Source organism: Giraffa tippelskirchi, chromosome 9 (assembly GCF_054371585.1).
Source record: "Giraffa tippelskirchi isolate mGirTip1 chromosome 9, T2T-mGirTip1v1.2.pri, whole genome shotgun sequence".
NCBI lineage: Eukaryota > Metazoa > Chordata > Mammalia > Artiodactyla > Giraffidae > Giraffa > Giraffa tippelskirchi.
In genome coordinates this window covers 17,052,473-17,069,203 of record NC_137283.1, presented here as the reverse complement: position 1 = coordinate 17,069,203, position 16,731 = coordinate 17,052,473, and the positions used below count along the sequence as shown (strand labels likewise).

Sequence of the window (16,731 nt, the reverse complement as noted above, 5' to 3'; positions counted from 1 at the left end):
GCTTATGAATGATAAACAAAACATGGTATATCCCACACAATGAAATATTATTCAGTAATTAAAAGATATGAGGGAATGATACATGCTACAACATGGATGAACCTTAAATACATTATGCTGAGTGAAAGAAGCCACTTAGTGTATGATTCCACTGATTTGAAATGTACAGAATAAGGAAATACAGGGAAAAAGTAGATATTGCCTAGTGCTGGGAAGGAAGAGAAAGTTGGGGATAATGAGTAAGGGACTCAGTTCAGTTCAGTCGCTCGGTCGTGTCTGCCTCTTTGCAACCCATGAATCGCAGCACGCCAGGCCTCCCTGTCCATCACCAACTCCCAGAGTTTACCCAAACCCATGTCTATCGAGTCAGTGATCCCATCCAACCATCTCATCCTCTGTCATCCCCTTCTCCTCCTGCCCCCATCCTTCCCAGCATTAGGGTCTTTTCCAATGAGTCACTAAAACCAACAAAAATGTTCTAAAATTAATTACGGCAATGGTTGCAGGATTCAAAATATACCAGAAGCCATTGAATTGGAAGTTGTAAATGGGTGAATTGTATGTAAAGTGAGCTATATCTCAGTGAAGTTGTTAAAGAAACAAGCAAATGAAGTTGCTGTGGTCTCCAAGGGGCAGGATTCCCAGGAACTGGTCCTGAGCCATGAATCACCATGGAAGCCATGGATGAGACCCAGTTGATGTCTCCTCCCCTTTCAACCTCCCCATCCCTCCTTTTCCCTCCATGACAAGCCTCAGAAGCCTAGGTGTTACTAACTCACCACCTGAGCCCTCAAGAAGGTGGGTGGCAGCTTCAGATCCTCACAGCACAGTGCATCAAAGGAACTTGCCGGCAGACGCTCACAGGGCAGGAACCAACTACTTCGGTCCAGTGATGAAGCGGGATTCTCCAAGGATAGGCAAGGAAATCTCATGCCTCTCCTTCCCCATGAGCCAGTCATCTGGCGCGTAGTGCTGGCTGCCAAGTCAAGATTACAGGGAAGGCCATCTGCCCCCATTACATACAGCAGAGCATATCTGCCAGCCTGATCGTGGCTGCCTGGGAGAGGGTGGGGTGGAGCAACCTGAGATGCAGGCAGGGACAGAGTGTTGCCCCCAGCATGCTGAGAGCAGAGCGGGGAGCCCATGGTACCTGTAGGAGATGTGGAGTAGCACACGAGAGAAGCATTCTGACAACTTCTTGAAGTTGGAGCAGGCTGACCCACTTACCCACGTGGCTACCTGGAATCCTTTCTAGGCAAGAGCCCTACCTCATGGGTAAGCAGAGAAGAAATCGTGCAACACCAGGCCATCTGGGAGCAGATGGGAGAGCACTTTCCCCCGTAGTCCTTCCTAATTTTAGGTGCTGTTTTATACAGCAGGGCTCCAGCCACTTCCTCCTCCCAGGAGCCCAGTGGGAGCAGAGGTGACTGCCCTGAGATGATGGAGCACTTGGCCCAGAGCAGGGCCCCCACCCCTGAACCAACACCAGGGTCTTCCTGGACTCTGGTGAAGTGACACTGCTGTCACCAGGACACAGACAGCCCCAGAGCTGCTGGCACCCATGACAGGGCACTGGCTCTGAAATGCCAAAACAGGCATTAGGAATTCTGGAAGTAACTGGGAACTGTGGGATATTTTGCACAGAGAAAACAATTTCTGATCAACCCCTTCCAGTGATGTGTAGCTTGTACTCAACGATGCACAGCAGACTGTTTCAAGGACTTTATTTTAAATTGGTATCGAGTCTGCTCAGTCACAAAAGCCATTTATTACATTCTCTCCATTTCATAGCTGAAATTCAAAGTGCTAAAGATTCTATTTACTCAAGAAAAAAAAAATCAAGAAATCATCTGTAAGAGCTATTTCTGAAGAATATGCCCAGTATTTTATTTTTCTGTGCCTTTAGGATACAGTACCAACATCCTACTTCCAGTAAAGTGTGAGACATGGGTCTAACTAAGGACCACATGAAACTTGGGCAACAAGCAATCCTGTAACAGCTCTGAGTGACATGGGTGCTGGCCTCCAAGCCTCGTGAGTTAGGACACCCTGCTTGCCTTTCCAGAGACACAGTGGCTCTGGACACCTCAACTGGTCCCTGTGGTAGAGGGATTGAAGGATCCTTTTCTGAACTTGGCTTCTCCATGAAAGTGACAGGAGAATGGCTTAAATAGTAATATATCCTGAAACGTAGAAACAAAAACAAACAAGTGTATGTCTTCTGCAAAGCTGGTGAACATGTGGATGCCTGTGTTTTTAGAGTGAGATGTTTTAGAGGCAGTGGGTAACTGACTAAGTGAGGATGCTGTGTAAGATTTTTTTTTTCCTGGAAAGGCAGAAAAGACTGAAAATCAGTTAAATGTAACATTTAGCATGTAACATCTTCACTTGGGAAATTTATGAATGTGAAATCTACATGGCAACAAAACATCATCTTCTGATGACTGCACTGGCAAAGTCAGCAAACCCACACTAGTTTCTGTTCCGCTTATTTCTTGGCTCAAGCTCAGCACTTTCAGCTGACCTTGTGCGACGATTCTGTCTGGGACTTATTTCTGTATCTTGAAGATCATTTCTGAAAATGGAAAAAAGAAAAGGCCAGCTTAGAAAATGATGATCATTATTATTCTACAGCAGTTTCTGGTTTATAGGTGCTTTCCCATGGGTTTTTCTGTAATCCTCCAAATAGCCTTCCACTCCACCGACAAGTCTACTATGATAATTATTATTACTTTTATTATTATTCCCATTTTACAACTGAGAAAACAGTGACTTAGCAAAGATCACAGGTCCTAAGTGACAGAGTTAAGAATTGAACCTCCTTCTACTCAATCAGAATCTAGCAGTTTTTTTGCTTCTGCTTCACGTGCAGAAAGCTGCAAAAAAAGTGCTTACATTGCAACAAGACAAAGCCAGAGTCTAACAAAATCATAATTTATCTCAATCCTGTCAGAGAGCTGAGGTTGTAAAGGGACCAAGAAAACAAAGTCCCCTCCCAACAGAGATGGGCCATGCGCATCCCCTCACTTTGAGCAGAGCGCTGGGGGAAAGAGGTGGCTGCCATTCAAGTAGGTGGGAAGACAAAAGCAAACGTTCTCTGGATTCTGGAGCACAGGTAGAGACCAAACTACATGGAGAACAGGCTCCCAGACTACATGGAAAGAGAGAGAAGCCCAGACATCTCAGTGGAACATGGCCTCCATCTGCCCTGTCAGTGGGCTATGTGCCACATAAATGACCACCCGCAGCCTGAGGCCAGCCCAGACTGAAGAATGAGAAGCAAATAAAACGGCTGTGGTTTAAGCTTGTAAGTTTCAGGGTGATTTGTTACTTGGCAATTAAAAAACTAAACAGAAACTATTTTTGTTCAATTCTTTCTGCTTATCTACCACTACATAACAAACCATTCTCAGGAAACAGCACAATTGTTTATTTGGTCATGATTCCAGATCTGGGAAGGGCTCAGGACAGCTGAACTGAGTTTGGAGGATTCACTTTAAGGAAGGCTCACTCGTCTGGTGGCAAACTGGTGCTGGCTGCTGACTTGAAAATTGGCTGGTGAGAGGGCTGCCCCCTCCCTGTTCTCCTCCAATTGTCTTCTCCCCATGCCCAGGGTGGGCTTCTCACAGCGAAGGGCTGGGTCCAAGGGTAAGAATCCAAAAGGTGAGCATTCTGAAAGGACAAGCCACACTGTGCAAACACTAACCAAGCTTCTTCTCATATCACATGACCAGGTCCAGAATCGATGTGGGCCTCGAGAGTGTGAGTACTGGGAGAGCATGATTCACTGCACCCAAACTAACCCTAACCCTGGGTGTATTCAGTTGGAAAAATCCATTAAGCTGTACACTTATGATGTGTTCACATTAATAATAGTTCTTAATAAATAACAATTAATAAAGTCCCCTCCTCCAAAAAGAGACAGCCAAATTATCAATCGTCTCCCCTAGAAAATATGGTGGGCTCGTTAGTGCGTTGCAAATGACTTCTCATGGGGTGAGGATGAAATGCAGATTATCAATAGAGAAAATGATTCTTCCTTTTCTGATTTTATAATATTAGAAAAAGCTATTTGCTAAAAAAAGATTTTTAAGGCACGAAAAGATAAAGCACAAGAGATAAAGAGTTAAAAAACGATTTGTAAGTGGCAATCTTTATCCATTCACAGGCTCTTAGCCATGTAAGCCATGTCACTAATAGCAAGAAACCACCAGGGAGTATGTTCAGATCCAAAGAATGCTGACTGGCATATTCAATCACTCATATGCCTACTGAGTGCCCACCATGAGACTCCCCTCCCCCAGGCACCGTGCAAGGTGCGGGGCCTAATAAACATCCTCTCTACGAAGCGAGTCGGGGTTCAAGTGCAGACAGAGTGCTGCAGGAGCAGGGGAGCAGTCAGGGGTTTCCGAGCGGAGCTGTCAAGGGAGGAATCACACTCCTGTGTGGATGAAGAAAGCGGAAAAGGCAACTGAGGTGGAAGCAACAGCAGTGTGAGGCAGTATGACTCTGAAGCAAAGATGAGTAGTTTAGCTTGGCTGTAACAAGGAAAGAGGGGTGGGGAGGGACAGTCCAGGAACCAGCGGGCAGGCTGGGGCCATAGCTCACGAGTCCCCGCAGGACTTTAAACTACCACAGAGAACACGATGACTTTCAGGTCTCACGGGAAGAATGAAGCATACTGACCAGAGGCAGAAAGTCAGCCAGCCAGCCAGACGGCTGTGGCAGGAAGCCGGAGAGAAAACAGCAAGGTCTGATGCAGACTGTGACACAGAGGGACTGACAGAGATAGTTCAGGGGTCATCCACAGCCCCGCTCCTAAATGAGGGGACCCCAGAAGCACCGTCACCAACCCCAGGGAGTGTGTTAAAATCCAAACTCCTGCACCCCAGCCCAAATCTCCAAAATCTCAATCTTGGGGTTCAGTGGAGCCCAATAATCTACTTTAACAAGTCCTTCAAGTGATCTTGATGTACATTTAAGTCTGAGGACAACTAATCCATAATCCATAAGCTTTTGCAATCAACTGCATCTGAGACATAAGAGAAAGTGAGAAGTTGACAATGATTCTTAGGTTTCTGGCTGGAGCAGTGGGCAGGACTGTTGACACCACTGCTCACTGAGGGAGGAGACAGTGGAGCGGGGACAGGTCTGAGAGAAGGGACTCAGACTCCTGGAGGCAGAAACATTTCCTCCACAGTTTCATGTGGAAACTGAAAGCTGGAAACATGAAACATGAGATGATTTACCTGGACCATTTCTCTTTCTATTTTCATCCTATTCAATGTAAATATATCCTGTAGCTCCAAATGGTAAGATGAATCAATAATCACAGATATAAGAACCTGAGACCAGCCTACAGAGAGCAGGGTTTTGTTTTGGGTGGTTTTTTTTTTTGTTGTTGTTGTTGCTTATGAAAATACTGCTTTATATGGGGCATTGTGTTGCTAAAAGAACCTCTCAATCATTTATGGAATTAGGAGAATGTATTGAGACTGAAATACTATGTTCTAGGACTAATATCTCAAATATGTCATTTATGGTACCACAAAATACCTATAAGCTTTGTTGTTATTGTTCAGTCACTGTCGTATCTGACTCTTTGTGACCCCATGAATCATAGCACTCCAGGCTTCCCTGTCCGTCACCATCTCCTGGAGCTTGCTCAAACTCATGTCCATTGAGTCAGTGATGCCATCCAACCATCTCATCTTCTGTTGCCTCCTTCTCCTCTTGCCCTCAGTCTTTCCCAGCATCAGGGTATTTTCCAATGACTTGGCTGTTTGCACCAGGTGGCCAAAGTACTGGAGTTTCAGCATCAGCCTTTCCAATGAGTTTCAGGGTTGACTTCCTTAGGGTTGACTGGTTTCATCTCCTTGCTGTCCAAAGGACTATCAAGAATCTTCTCCAGCATCACAGTTTGAAAGTGTCAATTCTCTGGCACTCAGTCTTCTTTATGGTCCAACTCTCACATTTGTACATGACTACTGGAAAAACCATAGCTTTGACTATACAGACCTCTCTCAGCTAAGTGATGTCTCTGTTTTATAATACGCTGTCTAGGTTTGTCATAGCTTTTCTTCTAAGGAGCAAGTGTCTTAATTTTGCAGTCTGCAGTGATTTTGGATCCCCCAAAAATAAAATCTGTCACTGTTTCCACTTTTCCCACATCTATTTGCCATGAAGTGATGGGACCGGATGCCATGATCTTTGTTTTTTGAATGCTGAGTTTTAAGCCAGCTTTTTCACTCCTCTTTCACCCTCATCAAGAGGCTCTTTAGATCCTCTGCACTTTCTGCCATTAAAGTGGTATCATCTGCATATCTAAGGTTGCTGTTATTTCTCCCAGCAATCTTGATTCCAGCTTGTGAGTCATCCAGCCTGGTATTTCACATGATGTACTCTGCATACAAGTAAAATAAACAATATACACCCTTGATGTACTCCTTTCCCAATTTGGAACCAGTCCATTGTTCCATGTCCAGTTCTAACTGTTGCTTCTTGTCCTGGATATGGGTTTCTCAGGAGGCAGGTAAGGTGGTCTGGTATTCCCATCTCTTGAAGAACTTTCCAGAGTTTGTTGTGATCCACACAGTCAAAGGCTTTAGCATAGTCAATGAAGCAGAAATAGATTTTTTTTTTTTTGGAATTCCCTTGCTTTTTCTATGATCCAGCAGATGTTGACAATTTGATCTCTGGTTTCTCTGCCTTTTCTAAATCCAGCTTGAACACCTGGGAGTTCTCGGTTCACATGCTGCTGAAGTCTAGCTTGATGGATTTTGAGCATAATCTTCCTGGCATGGTAAATGAACACAATTGTACAGTAATTTGAACATTCTTTTTTGCCTGTGGGATTAGAATGAAAACTGACCTTTTCCAGTCCTGTGGCCAATGCTGAATTTTCCAAATTTGCTGGCATATGGAGTACAGCACTTTAATAGCATCCTCTTTTAGGATTTGAAATAGCTCAGCTGGAATTTCATCACCTCCACTAGCTTTGTTGGTAGTGATGCTTCCTAAGGCCCCCTTGACTTCATACTCCAGGATATCTGGCTCTAGGTGGGTGACCACACCATTGTGGTTATCTGGGTCATAAAGACCTGTTTTGTACAGTTTTTCTTTGTCTTCTTGACACCTCTGCTTAATCTCTTCTGAATCCCAGAAAGTATGAAAAGGCCTATAAGCTTAAGATGCGTATTTGCAGAGCTATTACATTTTGTTGAGAAGTAAAGCTGTGCAGTCCTTTCCTGACTCTGTTTCTAAAGCTGCACTGTGGCATAAGCTGGTTCAAACTGTTGCACATTCAGCTGAAACCAGGAAGCATGGATTCTTACCCCAGCAGCACCACTAAACTAGCTGTGAACCCTGACCTTGTCAACTTACCTCTCTGGAGCTCAGTCTCCTTCCCTATAAAATGAAAGGGCTGGACTAGATGAGCACTCACATCCTTCAAGGTTTAACAATGACCATCTGTGAGGATCAGTGATGGAATTTGTTTTCTAAGTGCTTTCTCATAGTAATGACTTTAAAAGGTAGGTCATCATTGCCAAAAATGGGCTTGGACTCAGGAATTCTGGGTTTAAGCTTGTCATAGCCATTGATGTGAGGGTTTAGTTTAGCATGAATAGGGTGATTCATGGCACAAGAGTTAGCTAATGAGTGGCCTCTTCTCCCAGAATTCAAAGTTCAGTAATGCTCAGGTGAGAATAAGGCAGCCACAATCTCGAACATTCATAAAACGCTACTGTTTGAGCCACCAAATACCTTTCCCATTCTCCCAGTGATTCATACTACAAAATGTCAGCACAGTGAGCCTCATTCTTGGGACACACAATTTAGCTTAATGGTCAAAAGTGCTGAATTTTGACATATTAGATTGAAATCTCAGCTCCACCACTTACCACTTAGTGTTAACTGACCTTAGGGTAGAGATTTACCTCTTTCAGCCCCAGAGAGGCTTTGAGAAACATGAAGACATCAAGAGCATCAGATTCTGCTAAGAAGTCAAAGGAGATGCAGCCTAACAAGTTGTTCTTCGGACTTGGCCACCTGGGTTTGATCCCTGGGTTGGGCAGATACCCTGGAGGAGGGCATGACAACCCACTCCAGTATTCTTGCCTGGAGAATCCCATGGACAGAGGAGCCTGGTGGGCTACAGTCCATGGGGTCGCAAAGAGTCGGACACGACTGAGCGACTAAGCACAGCACAGCACAGCATGGTCTTCAATGACTTCAGTAAAGGCTATTTCAGAAGAACTGATGGGCCTGGCTGAGGATGTTGATGAGTAAGCGAGAGATGAAGAATGCAGAGTGCAAATAGAGGCTGCCTACTGAGAAAGGCAGGAGAGACACAAGAGCAGTTGCAGAAGGAAACTGAGTGAGAGGGGAGGCTAAGTGTTTAGTTGGTTGGTTTCAAGTTGGGAAAGATTCGGGCTCACTGAAAACCCAATGAGAGGATTTCCCTGGTGGAACAGTGGCTAAGAATCCACCTGCCATGTTGGTGGCCTGAGAGCTGAGTTTTTTCACTCCTCTTATATCGGGTGTTGCTACTCTGCAGCAGCTCGGGATTTGTGGGCTGGGCCAGTGGTGACAGGGTTAGAAAAGGAAATGTAGGAATCTGGCTCTCAGAGACAAGGTTCGCAAATTTGCAACAATTCCAAGATTTCCTAGAATAAAATAATTCCCAAATGATTTTGAAACTGGATTTTTGTTTAGGATCAAGATTAGGACAAGAACAGGTATGCCTCTTCAGATACATTTGTGTAACTTAAAAGAGTGTCATCAAGCTTCTGGGTTCTCAGTAGCACGTAATTATCCATAGATGCAGTGTCCTTCCTGAAATCAATAAGTTTAAGATCTTTTAAGTGTGAAACAGTACAGAAGCATTGGTCTTACATATCTTAAGTACAAATTTTACTTTTTTTGCACATTAGATTAAAGTTATTTCCATCAGCAACAAACAGTCTGTTTTTAACCAATATTAAAAGATTGTTAGAACAAATGTTTATATTCTTGAAGTATATTTCATCACTGGTTACAGTTTTAAGTGGAAGATGACTGCCTTTTCATAGCCATAAAGTGAATTATAGGTGCTGTTCCAATTCTGGTGTACAAAAGTTCTTTTTAAACATCTCTTTAGGAATATATTGAAATACCAACAATAGTTTGAATTATGTTCTGTAATAAAGTATCAGTTCTTTTAGAATGTAAAAAAAAAAAGAGAGAAAAAAAAAGAATCTGCCTGCCAATGCAAGGGACACAGGATCAATCCCTGGTCTGGGAAGATTCCCATGTGCTGTGGAGGAATGAAGCCTGTGCGCCTAGAGACTGTGCTCTGCAACAAGAGAAGCCACCTCAACGAGAAGCCCAAGCACCGCAATGAAGAGGAGCCCTTGCTCACTGCAACTAGAGAAAGCTCGCACACAGCAATGAAGACCCAGTGCAGCCAAAAATAAATTAAATAAAAAAAACAGTGAGAGAGAGAAAGGAGTGGAGGGGAGAAGCAGAAGTATCTCAACAAGAGCAGAGAGAAAAGGTAATGTTCCTGACAAGAGGGCAGGAATGAGGTAGGAGAAACTGGACTCTATAATACAAAGACAACCCTTTATTATAAAAGGAAGGAACTATAAAAGGAGGGATAAAATATGTACAAAAACAGGCAGATTTATAGATTCGATGTTGGAAGGGTGAGGATTCCCACACAATGGGGCTTCTGTTTTCTCTACAAAAGAAGAGACAAAGTCTTCAGCTAGGCTCGAGCCACTGAGAACTGACAAGGGTGCAAATAATCTCTGTGAAGAACAATTCAAAGAAATCATCACAGAAACAGGAAGAGTGCTAGGCAGTTGTGAGGGCCCACTTGAGGTGTGTGATCTTCCTGAAACTGCAGTGGAACAAATCTTCCTGGATGAACTACAATCTTATGACTAGTAACATTTAGGGAAGGATTAGAAGTTTTCTAAAGACTCTAAGCCAGTGCTTAAGGCCTGATTGTTAAGTCCCAACTGTAAATTGCCCACTAAAACAATTTATCTTTAAAAGAACAATTTCTGACAAGTAACCAGTTACTAAGCTAGGATTCCATTTCTAAGCAGAAATATACAGAAACAAGTAGTGAACTGGAAATCTTTATCTTGAGATGTGTGAATTATTACTTTCTTAAGTCAGTAAGCACAAATATTCTTTGGTTTGCAAATCAATTGTATAGAACCATAATTTATCAGGTTAAAGTACATGACTATTTAGTGATGATGAGAACTCACTTATGTGATGCTTCCCAGGCTTCTTCTTCTTCTAGAAGATCTCTTATGATGTCTGAACTGGAACTAAAAGGATATGTAAGTCAATATTGCCAGATAATAAAAAGACTGTGTTTGTATTTATATAAAATTCTAAAAAATACGACCTAATCTACAGTGACAGAAAGCAAATCAGCAGACCAGTGGTTACCTGCAGGTGGTGGACAAGGAGGGACTACAAAATGACACAAGAAAACTTTGAAAGTGATGGACAGGCCATCATCTTTCTTGTGTAGATGACGTCCCAGTACACATGTGACAAACTCAGCAAATTGTGTGCTTTAAATATTTGCAGTTTAAAATGTCTATTGACAGAAGAATGTATAAAGAAGATGTGGTACATATATACAATGGAATATTACTCAGCTACTAAAAAGAATGAAACCATGCCATTTGTAGCAACACAGATGGACCCAGAGGGTGTCATACTGAGAAAAATAAGTCAGACGGAGAAGGAGAAACACCGTATGATGTCCCTTCTATGTGGAATCTAAAAAGAAATGATACCAATGAACTGACAAAACAGAAACAGATTCACAGATTCAAGAAGGAGCTTATGGTTGCTGGGGGGAAAGGATGGGGGAAAGAGATAATTATGGAGTTTGGGATGGACATGTACACACTGCTATATTTAAAATGGAAACCAACAAGGACCTACTGTACAGCACATGGAATTCTGTTCAATGTTATGAGGCAGCCTGGATGAGAGGGGAGTTTGGGGCACATGTATTTGTATGGTTGAGTCTCTTGCCGTTTACCTCAAACTATCACAACATTGCTTGTTAATAGGCTGTATCCCAATATAAAATAAAAAGTTAAAAAACAAATAAATATTTACAATTTATTATACATCAATTCAAAGAAGTTGTGTTAAAAAAACTTAATTAGCAATAATAATGAAAAAAAAAAATCACTAAAGCTTAAATAAATCCCTTAATAAAAAACCTGAATTCAAATGGAATATAATCATGAGCCTTTTTAATTTCAATTTATGGTAACCAAAGATCAAAGCATGTCTTAAAAATTACATTTTAATGATGAAATTCACAAGAGATATTAAGTTCCTTACTGGCTGTTAGTCCCTTTGTAACCAAACAAAGTACAACGTAATTAATTTGAACTGTACTTAAGTAATCAAATGAAGTATAATGTAATTAATTTGAACTGTACTTATACTGTAATTTGTTATAATGCAATCTAAAGTGCTGTGTAATACTTGGCCAATCTGTCCAGAGGGGTCAAATCAATAGAGTAGAGAGGGCATGTATTATTTCTTTAAAAGAAAAATGTTTTGAGGCTTTAAGCCTACCAAATATATATAAGATGTACATGAATATAAAAAAAGCATTTCTTTAGACATCCAAGACACACAATGTCATGGGCATTGTATGAGACAAATTAGAAACAGTCATCACAATCCTCAGGGTAGAGAAGGTTCAAACAAAGGAATAACTCTCTCTCAGGCAAGACACAACAGGTGTGGAACTGTTAGTGCCAGTCTTATTTCTAGCGATGTTCTCACAGATAACAAAAGTTTAAAAATTATGAAGATTTAAAGTGCCAATGAATCATTTTCAACCACTTCTGACAAACTGCTTTGAAGAAGTGTTTGCCTATGATTCCTGAACAAACACAGCTCTGTACCAAATATTTTACTCAAGGGGTTTCCCCATTTCAGAAGACCCTCAAGGAGCTACGCGCAGGGCGCCCCTGACTGTCATTTGTGTGCACAATGGCCTATGTGGGGGGGCTCCATTCGCACCACAGTAGTGACCCTCCAACACAGCGAGTGCAACTCAGGACAAGGATCTTCATACAGGAGTAGCAATAATTCTCGTATTTGTGGATTGAGAAAATACATAATAATGAAGTATTATAAATTTAGAAATACTGTTAATTTATATTTTATTAATTAGAGAAGCCCATGTATGTATATATATATATATATATATATATATTTAAAAAATAGTATGGGGACTTCCTTGGTGGTCCAGTGGTTAAGACTCCATGCTTCCAATTCAGGAGATATAGGTTCAATTTGGGAACTAAGATCCCATATGACATGCAGCGCAGCCAAAAGATTAAAAATAAAACAATTTAAGAAACAGTAGTACATGCACTTGTGAGACACTCTTGATTCTGTCCATGGATAAGTTCTGATATGCATCTGCTTTTGCAGGCCCACTGCAATCACTCTTTCAGGCCCCTGGGATGCGAACCACTGGTCTAATGTGTCAGAGTACCTAAGCATCTACTACTCTTTTACACAGAGGATGGCCCCCTATTCAAATACTAGTGTCTCCCAAAATAACAACACATTAATTTATCATCAGTCATTTTCACCTTAGTATAAACAAGCCTATAACAAGCTCTCCCATTAAAGAGGTAGCTAAATACAGTTTTCTTTAGGAGGGAAGAGGGAAAAGCAGAAGACCCTTAAGGAGATGCGAGGCAGATTTCACCAACTTTATTCCTTTCCTGAGAGACAGACCCACACAGCCACTCACTCGGGAAGGCTAGCATCCAACTGCCCCCCTTAAACCTTTCTGTTCGCAAGACCTCCTGGAGGAGGAAATGGCAACTCACTCCACTCCAGTATTCTTGCCGGGAAATCCCATGAACTGAGGAGCCAGGCAGGCTGCAGTCCACTGAGTAGCAAAGATTCAGACATGACTGAGCGACTAACACGTTTCACACTTTCAATGCAAAATAAAGTTTTTTTTTTTAAAAAAGAAATTTTAATGCCATAATACAATATCTGTTTACATATTGTATGTGTGTATATATATATATCAATACGTACTTTATACACGGAGTTTATAAACTTTTTTTTGCCATCCAGCACTATCCCCCAAGCAATTCCCACCCACTAGGTGGCAAAATTGCTCCTACGGAGAACTCACGAGCCCGCGGAAATGGGGGGAAGGGGTGGTCATATGGCTGTGGGTCCTTGTAGGTATCCCATCATTAGAAAAACAGTAAAGTCGGCTTCTTGCTGACACCCTCCCCCCAACACACACATAAATTTTTTTTAAACAGGAAGGTTACAAAGCATCCCCACTATTCCAGCTAAGTAAGCAGGGTGGCCAAGCCTGTCAAATAACGTACTAGTCTGTGATCAATTTACTTCCGGGCTTTCAAATCACCAGCACAAACAACTGATTTGTTGAAGGAAAATATCTGCAGTGTATTAATGACACAAACCTCACAGGTTTTTGCTGCACTACCTCAGTGAGAACAGATGGTGGAGGAGGCGTACAAAACACACATCTCAGAAGTGGTCTACAATCTCTTCTTCCTCTGCTACTTCGTGACCACCGACCAACATCACGCACAGCTCACTGAATTCTTCAATTCTCATACCTTTCCTTCTATTCCAGCTTGTCACTAACCTGATGATAACCAAATCACAAAACTGAATGATACAAAATTTGGGAGGTCTGATGTTTACCTAAAATGAAGTTTCAGCATATTTTGCTGTATCTGCTGCTCCAATTCAAGTCACCACTACTAAGAAACTGCGAGTTGATGCTGACTAATACAATTAAAATAGCAGACAGAAATGTCCTTTCCTTTTGAAGAAAATGTGCATGCATACTCAGTCATTCACACCTGTCCAACTCTTTGCAACCCCACGTACAGCCCACCAGGCTCCTCTGTCCACGGAATTTTTCAGGCAAGACTACTGCAATGGGTTGCCATTTCCTACTCAAGGGGATGTTCCTGACCCAGGGATTGAACCCACATTTCCTGGCATTGGCAGGTGGATTCTTCACCACTGTGCCACTTGGGAAGCCCCTTAAGGTAATGTACTTACTATATTCTACTCAAAAGCCACATTCCTGAAATTAAAAACAAAGTTTCACAAACAGGATTTTACAAAGAGACTACTGGGTAAAAATGGCAGTGTTGCTAAAATGGCCACTCTCAGATCTCCTCCTTGTAGACAGCAATAACTAGTATCTTTGAAATCTTGGTCATTTTAATATGGCTTGGAGATCAAAAATTCCTTTCACACACTTTCAAGATATCTAAACAACCCTCCATAGGAGAAAATAACTACTCACTCTGGTATACCCAGAGTCAGGGCATGCACAAGCCTACAAAGTTGTAGTGCTTAATTCTCAGACTAGAAATTTTTTCAGTGTAAACTTCAGATTCCTTACAATTTGAATTTGAAACAGTCCAATAGATCATGATTTAAGAAGCCAGATGAATGTGGAGTCTGGAATTTGAAAGTTACAGCTTACTGTGGAAGGGTATTGAAATCACGCTCTCTGATGTCACCATCCAGACAAGGCTAGAGTGGATAGATTATACAAACTAATACACAAGACAAAGATTCACAGGCAAACAATATAAATCTTGAATTCTATGGAATCCCACCCCCTATTTGGGAAGAGCCTAGTAGGTCTATTTGAAACGCCCACACTTAATTTTTCATACCATTTAGATTTCATTTTCAGCTCAAACCTTCAAAAGTGTAAGCTCAGCTATTTTTGGTTTGCTGGTTGGTGGTTGGTCTTTGTCCTAGTTGGTCTTTCTATAATTTATTCTTATCATTCTCTGATCAAAAGTAGTGGCATAACATCTTATCAGGTGAAGGAAATAATTTATTTGCTTATTTTTCTTATAGCATCTTATTACTTTTTACCAGTGAAGATTTTACACCAAAGCTGAAAAGTCACATACCAAATACCTCTGGCAAAAGTATAACTGGTTATACTACACAGAAGAAAGTCACAGATTTACGTATTAGACAAAGTTAAGGTTTCAGTCTTGTTTCTGTCACTTAGCATGTAATTCTGGGCAAGTTACTTAATCTTTTCAAGGCTCAATATCCTCATCTCTAAAGTCAGATCAAAAAACATATAGTTTCAACTGTTTGTGACCCTTTGAACTACAGCCCACCAGGCTCTTCTGTCCAAGGAATTCTCCGGGCAAGAATATTGGAGTGGATTGCCATTCCCTTCTTCAGGGGATCTTCCCAACCCAGGGACTGAACTCAAGTCTCCTGCATTGCAGGCAGATTCTTTACCAACTGAGCCACCAGGAAAGCCCATATATGGTTCACAGGAATACTATAAAGATTAATCAATATAATACATAGAATGTTCAGTATACAGCTGGGCACATAGTAAGTGTTCAATAAATATTGTGTCCATTTTCATAAACCAGATGTGGGTCTGAATTACCTAATAACTGCCTCAGCACTATGCTTCAATTTGCCCTAGGAGACCAGATAACCATGTGCTGTTTTAATCTTCGATTTCTACTGTTTCTATGACATCAGGGTGCAAATTCATCAAAACTTGATGTTTATCCACAATGGCAGGTACACAGGGTACTGTGGGGTAGATAAAATGCAAACATCTGCTATAAAAGTCCTGTGGATTAAATATTAATTACAAGTGGAATTTTTCTATTATCTAATAGCCACTCTCCCTCAATTCCTGCCTCCCCCTCCAAGTCTCCACTCATAATTGTGGCATTAATTTGAGCATGGTTGAGTACATTCAACTAAAAACAAAACAAAACAAAAAAACCTCTTTAAGGGCCAATCACCGGAGGACTGATGGACAGCATAAAAGCCGACCAGACAAGGAATTTAAATAAATACTACCAGCTCCACGAATCCTTTCTCAGACCCCCTTTTCAAATAATCTCTTCTATAGGGTAAGCAACAGCTTATGTGCTGAATATTTTAGCAGTTGGTCGACAATATTAGAATAGTAAACATCGTAGGCTGAAAAAAAATCACTCAATGACAAAACCAATAATTAACATTTTGTTAGCAACTATTAATACTTCTACAAATCACTGTGATGACTAGATTATATAATTAGCTCTAATTCATATTAGAACCATAGGTTTCATCTCCAGCTGACAGGTAGACAAAGGCTCAGAGAAATTAAAGAGAACAGAGGGATGTTTTCATGCTCTCCACTAAATCTAGAAAAAGATAAAATGAAGAAAGCTTCAAATTCAGATACAAGAAAAAGGGAATACCAGAAAGAATTTATTTATCACTAAATACATGGAAAATACTTAATAAGAGATGAAACCAAACCATAACTAAGTTTATGTTCAATTTATCAAGACTTCACAATCTTTGATCACCTCATTTGCTTTTCAGAATCACCCAGGGAGAATGGTAGGGCACAAACACTATCATTTTGTTTTATCATCAAGGAAATTGAACTCCAGGGACAATGATTCAATAATCTACTATGTGCCAGGCATCCTGCTAAAGGCACAAAGCCATGACTGAGCTGATGAACAAAGAAGATGCACAGCTAGGTACAGGGATCTGATGGACACATGTAAATTTCAAGGACTTGATGTCATAGTATCTGAGGAGAAGATAACACTGCCCCAGAACAATGTCCTATTCATCTGAAGGACTGAAGATCTCATGTACCATCCAGTTTAA

General features: G+C 41.3%; 1 protein-coding gene across 6 annotated transcripts in view; it reads right to left on the bottom strand.

The window, feature by feature from the left end:
- Positions 1-1,707: 1,707 nt before the first annotated feature.
- The window catches only part of RAD18 (RAD18 E3 ubiquitin protein ligase), a 91,684-nt gene continuing 76,660 nt past the window's right edge, over positions 1,708-16,731 (bottom strand). For 2 of the 6 annotated variants that reach the window (XM_081528159.1, XM_081528162.1), the window contains 3 exons: positions 10,263-10,325; positions 8,757-8,835; positions 1,708-2,575 (listed from right to left, as the gene is read on the bottom strand). In XM_081528159.1, coding sequence (XP_081384285.1) covers positions 2,570-2,575; positions 8,757-8,835; positions 10,263-10,325 — 148 coding nt within the window. In that variant the 3' untranslated portion in view covers positions 1,708-2,569. Of the gene's footprint in view, positions 2,576-7,937; positions 8,836-10,262; positions 10,326-16,731 lie in introns of all 6 variants that reach the window. The other 4 variants (XM_081528158.1, XM_081528161.1, XR_014064787.1 and 1 more) reach the window with 3 other exon arrangements.